This window comes from Acyrthosiphon pisum, chromosome A2, assembly GCF_005508785.2.
Source record: "Acyrthosiphon pisum isolate AL4f chromosome A2, pea_aphid_22Mar2018_4r6ur, whole genome shotgun sequence".
Lineage (NCBI taxonomy): Eukaryota > Metazoa > Arthropoda > Insecta > Hemiptera > Aphididae > Acyrthosiphon > Acyrthosiphon pisum.
In genome coordinates, this window is record NC_042495.1 from 42,351,590 (window position 1) to 42,362,170 (window position 10,581).

Sequence of the window (10,581 nt, forward strand, 5' to 3'; positions counted from 1 at the left end):
AAAAAAAAAGTGGAGGAAAATCCGACAAATTTCTACAGGTTGTGAGAGTTTTTCCTGTAAGACATGTTATTGTACCAAAAAACGCACCGGCGCCCACACCCAGGCGCGGACTGGGAAAAAAGGGCGCGGGACGCTACATAATTTAAAGGTCAAATAAAACAAATTTTGGTGGCAAATTTTAAATATGTAGGTTATTTATAAAATATTTAAATATTTTCTTTTGTTTTAATAAAATATTGTAAATACGTTAAAAATGTAAATAGGTGCCAAATTACAGCCAACATTCAAAAAATTACAAATTTACTAAGCTCTACAGTTGTATGGTAAAAAAATAAAAATAAATCGATGGTCCCTTATTACACATAACACATTCAAATATTATATATTTAATTACTTTTAAAATATCATAAATCCGATTTTAGGGATTGCGACATAGGTAGGTAGTAGATATTATATGACTAAACAAAGATATACTTGCTACTTAAATGCAATACTCATATATCTCAGTTATACTGATATATATTTTTATGTTCCCCTGCAGAACAGGTAGTAGATATTATATGACTAAACAAAGATATACTTGCTACTTAAGTGCAATACTCATATATCTCAGTTATACTGATATATATTTTTATGTTCCCCTGCAGTTCAATAACTATAATATCAATAAAAATAATAAATTAACCAAGACAACCTAAAATCTTTAAAAATTGAACCTTGAAAACTGTTGAATCCAAGCAAAAAATAACTAACAAAAATATATTATATATTTATATATTCCCGCGATGGTCTGTCTTTGTCTAACACACGTGGAACATAGAAACAACGACCTAAACGCCTGACAAAAATTAAGGTACTTACTTCTAGTTGTTCGATTTAAAATATGTTAGGATGTTTGAATTGGCATGCAAGTTTACTTTGCATCGGTTGAAGCGCTTTTTCGATTTTAGCAATATTTTGATGAGATCAAATCGTTTCTATATATTTTTTTATATAATAGTTTTTGGGTTATATAATTCTGCAATTACAGAGATAATGACAGATAAATGATTTTGGTCACGTTCTTATTTTGGTACATTAAAAAGCAATAACTAGTAGCAGTTAATAAAACTATAACTAAATGTGTATGTCTCAGAATTAATCAGAGCATAAACATTGTCATAGGCCGCAGCATTTGGTGTTGAAGGGACAAAGGGTCACGAGGGGCCAGAAATCGAGAGGACAAACTTATGGGTCAGTAAATTGTGATTAATTTATCCCATCCAATTATAATTTCCATTTTTATCTCCTACTGACCCTACCGTACAAAAATCAGCATTGGTGCATTTAAATATATTGATTTTCCACGGATGTAAGGATGATACGAGACTTTTGGGACACACTATATTATAATAATAATATATATATGTAAATAAGCAATGTAGGTGCGCATCAAATAATTAATGTACGATTTTTGTGGTGCGCAATAGAATCACGTTTTCACTTGTCCACAGTGAATCAGGATGCAATACGAATTAGGAATTTTGTTAGATATATTCTGATTTCTGTTAGTATAGATCACGATTAAAGATATCTTTAATCGTGATATAGATATCTGTGTTACCAATCTTTTTATTTTTTTTTATCAATTTCGATGATAAGGCCGTCGATCCGCACACATAACCGTGAACACAGAACAACACGCTAACGACCGACGAACCTACCAACAAACCGCTGTGACGTCGATTCGCGGCAGTCGTAGTCGGCTCAATCACCTCGCCTCGTAATATTATTACTATAGTGTTCACCACTCCCACCTTTTCGCAACACCGTGCACCGTATACGAATACCGGTCCGGTACTATAGTCCGGTCGTCGTGTACTCGTGTCTATTTCAGTCAGAAATGACAGTCTGTATATTTTCTGCAATTCTGTTGGTATTTGCTCGTTGTTCACCCGCTTCCCGTAATTCCTGTTTTAACGACATACATCATTATTACAATCTGTGCCTATAATATTGATATTATAGTAGGCCAGACCGCCAGAGCACCGTTCGTTCGCAGTCCACACGTCTTGTCCGCCGCGTACCTGTAGTCCATATCCGATAACAATAATATAAAATATTATCGAATATTTATATTCCATTCAGTTGTCTTGTGAGCAGTAGGTTAGGTTAGGTAATATATAGTATTTTTTTTTACTTCTCGTTTTTTCACCGTCGCACTTTCGTGTCCTGCGGTCGACACTATTCGATCGCACCCCATACCGAAGTGTAACAGTTACCCGTAAGTCACGATGACTGAAAAAGAAGTGAAAAAATACTCAATGGCCGAGGTCGTTGAAAATGCGAACGCTACAAACCCGTGGATCGTGATCAACGACTGCATATACGACGTCACAGAATTTCTAAACGATGTACGTCCGCCACCGTTGTTGCATTATAGTCACGGCTACGCCACGCCGTTTGTGTTCCGTCGGCTACACGTCGTCTAGCCATCGGTTTTAATCCGTTATCTGGATTTTTGATTACAGCATCCCGGTGGCGAAGAGGTCCTGTTGGAACAAGCTGGCAAGGACGCGACCGAGGAGTTTGAAGATGTAGGACACTCGAGTGATGCACGTGAAGTCATGCAAAAATACAAGATTGGAGAACTTATAGAAGTAAGTTTTTATCGCGGGAAGAATATTGGATATTGTGTGGATCAGTGGCGTGGCGAACTAAAAATTTTCCAGAGGCCAGTTACAAATATCCCAAGTAGTTATGCATAATAATGTATTAATGTAATATAACAAGTTATATTTCAGATCGTTATTGACTACCTATTGAGAATATAATATTAAATTTACTAGAGGACCCACTGGCTACCACCCACCCCTCTATTTAAGAAAAATTTCAGAGGCCGAGGCCTCTGAAATTACCGTTCGCCATGCCACTGGTGTGGATTAGGCTAATGTTCGGATCCACTTAGTGTGCACAGCCTTAGTGTACACACATTATCTATCTAAATTATATTTTTTCGCTTTCGAGCACAAATGTTGTTAGTCAGTACCTATGTACATCTATAATGAGTACTTATCATGATTTCAAACACTGTGTGGTTGGCTTACTAATTATTGGTGGTCAAGGATTGTTGATGTACTTCTGTGATTTGTTATACCTATTCTGTATGGGATGTAAACCAAAGGTTGCGCAACTGGTTCAATATCATCTTTTTAATGTCATTAATGTAGGCATCTCATTGTAACTTTGTGTGGACATATAGGTAGTGAAGTTGGTTAAGTTACTGCTAATAATGAGTCTGTTCAAGGTAAATCTCAAGGTAAACTAATAGGCATGTCAAACTAATTAATTGATTTAGATCATGATAGGTTATATACATAGGTAGATACGGATAGGTACTTAGTTTTGTATTGCAATACCTACCTATACGTTCTATTACATTTTAAAATTCTAATATCATTAATAATTAGTCACAATCTACTGTTATTTAAAATATAAAACAATATTTATGTATAAATAGGTAGTTGTGTGCTGTGGATGCGATGCGGAAATAATTCTGATCTTAAATCTATTTATAATTATTTAGGTGCATACATAATAGAACACTTGAAATTATGTGTTCCTAATTGGCCTTTTTTTTATGTTATTAACATTTTAAGTAATTTGTAACATCTAAAAGTATAAATAACTACATACTTATAAATAGGTAATTGACTTAATTTTACTACCTAATATCTACAGACTGACAAAATATTGGAGTCCATAGTCCATTGGTGTTAGGTAGGTACTTTAAAATAAGCTTATTATTGCTTTTCATATTAAAATTCCTTTGTTTCGATATATTTATTTTTTGAAATAATTGTCTTATTTTAGTAAATCGACTAATGAAAAATATTAAGTATAATATTATGTTATAAAAAAAAAAACACAACACTTAATTTTTATATTTGATCTTTTGTTAAGCAACATTCTCTACGTGTTTTATTTTTATAGTTAGTATTAATGGTTTTTAAATTAGTTTATTTGTTTCATATTTAATTAATTATAGTATATTCTATATATTATAGGTAAACTAATCAAATATTTTAAGAAATAATATTTCCTTAATTGTTATGATTAATTTAAATCACAATATGAATTATATTGTTTAATAATTAGTTTTAATATTTTTTTAATTATAGGAGGATAAAAGACAAAATAAGAAACCTGTGAACAAACCAACACCTGTATCATCAAGTGCATCTGGAGATGATTTTAGGTTAGTAAGATGTGTTAAGGAAATAAATTTACGTATGAGTATTATTTTATTAATTTTTATTAGTCTATCAAGTTATTTTTTAATGAAATATATATGAAAAAGTAATGTAAGTGGGTATTTTAATTATTTTTAAAATTAATAGGTATACATTTATTCACAAAACATGATTTAAATGTATTTTTAAAATACCACATTATTTTTTACTCTACTTGATATTGATTTTAAAAATTGATTAAGTTTAACTTAATACTTAATTTTTCCTTCCAAATAATAAACAATATGTGTCCAATATAATATATAAACCTATCTTTAAAATTAAATTAAATTCATAATATTTTGTGCTACTGCCTTAATTGATATGTGCTAACTTGAAGCAATTTTTCAGCTTCTGTTCAAAATTATTGTATATTTTGCTATGGAATAATATCCTAATTTTAGATTCTGAGCGGAGCGAAAGAATGTATTGGTTTTATAATGATGTGTGTATTTTTTTCTGTCTGTCAGCAACATCTCGGATAGTGAGCATGCTTCAATTTTTGACATCAGCATCTTTTCTGATAGAAAAGTGATCCAAGTTGGTACTTTTGGGAGGTCAAAATTGATAATTCCAAGTAGTTTTAGAAAGTGCCCTGAATAACTACCGACAAATTATGAAAAAACTCTAAAAATGGAATTTTAATTTCTAACGATTTGCTTATCACTATAGCAACGAATAAAAAATAATAATATTATAAGGACTACACTAAACGCTCAGAATCGTTTTTCTTATACAATGGTTTATCATTGTATTCAAATATAACACATCCATTACAACTACTGTACAGCAAAGCAGTACCCACTTGTCCACCTTTTCAATATTAAGAATATTGCAAATAAAAAGATGTATTATACTCTAAGGTAGGCCATGACTAAATAGTTCTTACTAGAATGTACAATTTTGTTTTGGTTATATTTATATTTATTCATAGTTTAATATAGTTATATCCATTATAAATTACTATTAGCTAACATTTTAAATAAATAAACTAAGGTTTACAATCAGGGTAAGTGGGGCATAGGAACAAACTCTTGTTTTACAAACATTGAATATACTACCTATATACTAAATTGAAAATACCTCTACATTTTTATATTAAATATAAATTGTACTTATAAACATTTTTTTAATGCTAGCCAAATAGATTTTACTACTATACCAAAAGTTAACCAGCCAGTTTTAATGTAGTGTTCAAGTATATAATCATTTATTATATTAACTAGTGTATGATATTATATTACTCACTAAACAATTTTTTTTATGTATTTTTTAAGTGTTAACTTAATTTAAAAACTGTATCAACCTTGTTCATTGACCATAAATTACTTACGTAATGTCCTAACTAGTGTGGGCAAGAGCATGCAATTTATATATTGACCATGCTGTTCTACACTCAATGCCTTGCCGGCATGCGGCGAAATACAAGCTATTTTGTTTTCCTCCGCATGCATGAATATCGGCTAGGACAAGGCGTTATAGTTATTACACTTCATAATTCTAATGAAATTGTTAACAATAACATTTCCTGTGGGCTGTAATGTAGTTGTAACTGCAATATTACCAACATCTTAATTATTCAAATTATTTACTCTTGATTCATTGCAATTTATATTTCTTAGCATATTACATGTTCAATAGTATTATGAAAGAAATTAAAATGTATGATTGCTTAAAATTAATATGTTATTTAATAATTAAGGTTGATAACTTCACACATATTTTTTTTATACCTAGTATATAATATTATGGTAATGAATACTTATGATTATATAAGAAAAAGTATTTTTTTAAATTTTATTTTCATAAAAAAAATGATAAAAGATATCAAAATATATTTTATGTACATCATATAAGTAAACTTTAATTTTTTTATTACAAGTTTGTCTGAGTTTATTTTTATAAGTGCATGCTGGTTTATTATGTTATTAACTTAATATCATTTAGAATTTGATTGTACTAATGTGTTATAACATTTATATATTTTATCCGAAATAGATAAGTAAGAAAGATAATGTTAATTTTATTGAAATAAAAATATAGTTATACACATGTTTTCATTTTAGATTTTTCTTTCTAATACATTATGAATAATACAGGTTTTTTTATTTTTTAGTCTTTGGAAATCGTGGTTGCTGCCTTTGACAATGGGAGTGCTTGCTATCTTCGTTTACCGATACTTTATTGCTTCATAAAAGATCAAAGTTATTTAAGTTTATCATAAAGTTATTATTGTCAACCAAAGTTCTGGGTTAACTCAAAAATATTGTCTTTAAATCCCTTTTGTGTATTTTGTCAATGGTCAATCATTAAGCTACATTCCATTCTATGTTTACTGTTTACATAATGTTTTCATTAATATGATCATAAAACAAGAAAGATTGGTATAAATCTAAATATTACTATTAAACTTTAATATTAAAATTAATATGACCGTTTAAACATAAATACAGTGGCTAGACATGGTAGAAATTAGTAATTCTTGGAATTTAGTATTATTAATGTTTGAATTTTCAAAAAAATATATTCATACATACAGAAATAAATATTGTGTTTTTAATATCTACTATAATAATAATAACAAATGTTACCTCAAATCCATTGACCTATGTATTTGTAATGATAACTATTAATAATTTTAAAATTGATTTAAGATAATTTATAAGTTATAGTTAGTTATGTTTATGTAAGCTTATGAGGTCTATGATTGATTAAAAAAGATTGGTGGATTAAGAAGAAGACCAGAGTTCAACTTTCTAAGTCATAATTAAAATATGTATTATTTCAAAATACTTGCAATTTTATAAGCAATCAAACATTCAACCACACTTCTGTTTCAATTTTATTTTGTGGTATTGCAATTGGTTGAAAAATATTGGCACTGGTTAATTCAATAGCTGAAAAAAGTGGGATGCTGTTTGAAGTTTTCGCCCACATAGGGAAGTCTTATTTTTCGGAGAATCAGTGGTGTTGAAAACTGGTGAAAATCTATTTACAAATATTGACACCGAAATCCAATTTGCAATTATTTTCAATTAATTTGCAAAATATTGATATGGTTTGAAGTCGATCGGACGAGTTGGTGGGGCTGACTAAATTTGGCAAATAATTCACCAAAATTACAATTTTGATTCACAAATTTTAAAAATCAATTTGGCAATTAATCTGCAAAATATTGACATCGGTTTGGACTGTTTGGAGTCAACCGGACGTGTTGGTGGGGCTAAGTGAATTTAGCCCCACCAAACAAAAATTACTTTTTGCAACGATTGTATCAATTTGCAAATTGCGAAACCCAATTTTCAATTAATTTGCAAAATATTTATATTGGTTTGGAGTCAATCGGACGAGTTGGCGGGGCTAACTTCACTATTGTCGGCTTTGTTGCCCTTATATGAGGTTATTGGTTAATTATGAAAAAGTTCAAATTGAATAGTGAATTAATAATCTTGAAATACCCTATACTGTATAAAAAAAATAAACTATTCACATCAAACTATTTATTATTATTTATTTCTCTATATAACAGTTTCTAAAAGTAATCAATTAGTGATTAGAAAAAATGTCTTCAGATTGTTACTTCATAATTATTGTTAACTTAGTTCTTACTTTCTTATATAATATCAATTTGAACAATAAAGGATCTAAATCGGAAATAACAACCTTCATTGTCCATAAGAACCTAGTTTTGAAAAGCTATATTAGTATGGATAAATTATATATCATATATTATGCTTATGTATTATAAATATTCAATATCATAATAAATCTCTATAAACTGATACGTATTACCATTGAGTATAGATAGTATACTATCTATACTCAATGGTATTACTATACTATATAGCAACAACCTTGAATGAATACTATCGTCGACTTGCACAAATTAACATGAGGAGTAAAAGTGTTATTTAAAAAAGTGAACCCAATGTTGACACATAGCTATTTTTCTCAGCAACCTTAATCAATCTGTAAGGAAATTTATCAGCATGTTTTTGGTAAAAAATGATGTAGGTCAGTAGGTTGTTGACTGATCATTTTTCTTGAAATCCACCTCATAGGTACTCATTGATTAATTTTTGAATGGTTGCAAACATTAGCTTTTTTTCTGTATTTTTCTAAAAAAACATCATCAAAACAATTCTATTAGCTCTAGGCTAAAAATATTTAAGAAATAGCTAGATTTATGTAAAAGAGTACATGCCATAACAAATAAATGACATTTATGGCATAATTCTAGTTTAGCTCCCAAGCGATTTTTTTATTTTTTTTTTGCAAAATGTTTGTTTTTGTATGCTTTTTGTAATGGTACTTAAAAAAAAAGTCGCTCAAACTTCTAATGAAAGTTATGTTCAAAAAACTTCAAAATACTTGATTTTTCAAAAAATTGTGTATTATTAGTATTTGTAAGTTCCCGGGAATTTTTGAGGAAAACTGAGGTTCACCTGATGTGGTTTTATACAACAAATAGGGGATATTTTCGATCTGCGGAGCGGAGCGTAGCGAAGAGTGCCGATACACGCGTAATCACTGCAACTTTGAACTTCCATAACATAAAAAGTAAGTACGATAGGTAAATTTTGATTTCACCAAAACATTAAGCATATAATATTATAATCACTAACAATAGGTATAAAAAATTAAAAATTCCAAAAATACAATTGTTTGGTATTTTGAAGTTTTTTGAACATAACTTTCATTAGAAGTTTGAGCGAATTTTTTTCAAAGTACCATTACAAAAAGCATACAAAAACAAACATTTTGCAAAAAAAAAATCAAAAAATTGCTTGGGAGCTAAACTAGAATTGTTCCACATTTATATCATAAATTGGTTGAAGTAATACTTGATTTGTAAAATATAGCTTATGAAAAGTATAGCCTACAGTATTATTATATTATAAATTATAATATAAGGTTATAGTCCATATGGTTTATCAGAACTGTCAGATGAATAATTTGGAACTTCTGATAGAAACAAGAGTATGAGTCATTTACTTTACAACTTAAGTGCTCTAATGTATGCACAATTAGTAGGGCAAGATCTTTCACGCATTTTCATATTTTTTTCTGGTCAACATTATCTTCGTAAGTACACAATACATTTCACAACGTTTCTGATCAAATACTCAACGTATCTAGTGGAAATTTTGATAGTTTATCAAAAATCAAGTACTTTGGTAAATATTTTTTTTGATTCAAGGTCAACAATTATTTTAAATTTGAATGAAGAATGAAATCTGTATGGGCTGTGTTATTGGATTTTAATACTGAAAGGTACATAGAAAATTAAATTAATTAAAATATTTAATGAAAAATTGTAATTTTAGGGCATACTTTCAATGTTTTGATTCATAAGTGCATATTTTTGATTTTTTAAGTCTTTTCTTAAGTGATTAGGAATAATATTTCATTTAATCATACTTTCCAGTAATGAGACTACAAAGTTTAATATGTGTAAATGCGAATGCTTAAAAAGAAATAGTGTTAGTAGTGTAATCTTTACTAATAACATATTTTGATGAAATATCTAAGTTAACTAAAATGTCACTAAAAAAGAATTCAAAAATTGATTTATGAGTATCCAAATCTTGCCAATGAGAGGAAATAATAGTGCAAGATTTTACTTTTAAGAGGACGTGATACCTACATGTGTTGAATCTCGATTTATAATAACACATCGCTGAAACAACACTCATCTAATTACTAATCAAATAATTGTAGACATACAGTCTAAAACCAATAATATTATTTTTTTCAATCTATCGGAAGTAACAGCAAACCCTTCTAAAATTAAACGTGACAGCGATCGATTTAAACGTAATTTCAATGCGAAGGAACTAAATATTGAACTTATATGAGATTTTTTTTCAATCTTCTATATATTTGAATACGTCCATTAAAAATATCACTTTTACTGATTCGAAAATGTATCGGATGAATTCAAATAGTCAGTACATTTTTCATCAGATCGCGCCGTCAAACAACGTGAACAAATGTACAAATGTCAATATAGAAACAATATGATGAAAAAAAAAATATAATTAAATTTGTTTAAGGTAACATAGTTATTATCAACAATTCTAAAAAGGGTTTAAATCAAACTCTATTTACTGTGACAAGATACCATCAAAACGTTTCGAGGGTATCAATACTAAATTAAACAAATTCAATTTTATTTATACATTGTCCAACTTTGGATGTTTACTCTTTACTGAAACGTGGCTCTCGTAATCTCTTGTCTCGTATACCTAAATGTAATTCCTTCAAACTTTGGCTTTAAAATTATATCTTTTTCCAAATTAAAAAAAAA

General features: G+C 28.9%; 1 protein-coding gene across 1 annotated transcript; it reads left to right on the top strand.

Annotated features, from left to right (window-relative positions):
• The first annotated feature begins 1,730 nt into the window (after positions 1-1,730).
• LOC100144886 (cytochrome B5-like protein) lies at positions 1,731-6,817 on the top strand. Its single transcript, NM_001126155.2, is given in 4 exon segments — positions 1,731-2,393; positions 2,511-2,639; positions 4,161-4,237; positions 6,388-6,817. Coding segments are annotated over 4 exon segments (405 nt in total). The 5' UTR covers positions 1,731-2,273; the 3' UTR covers positions 6,467-6,817.
• Positions 6,818-10,581: the final 3,764 nt, after the last annotated feature.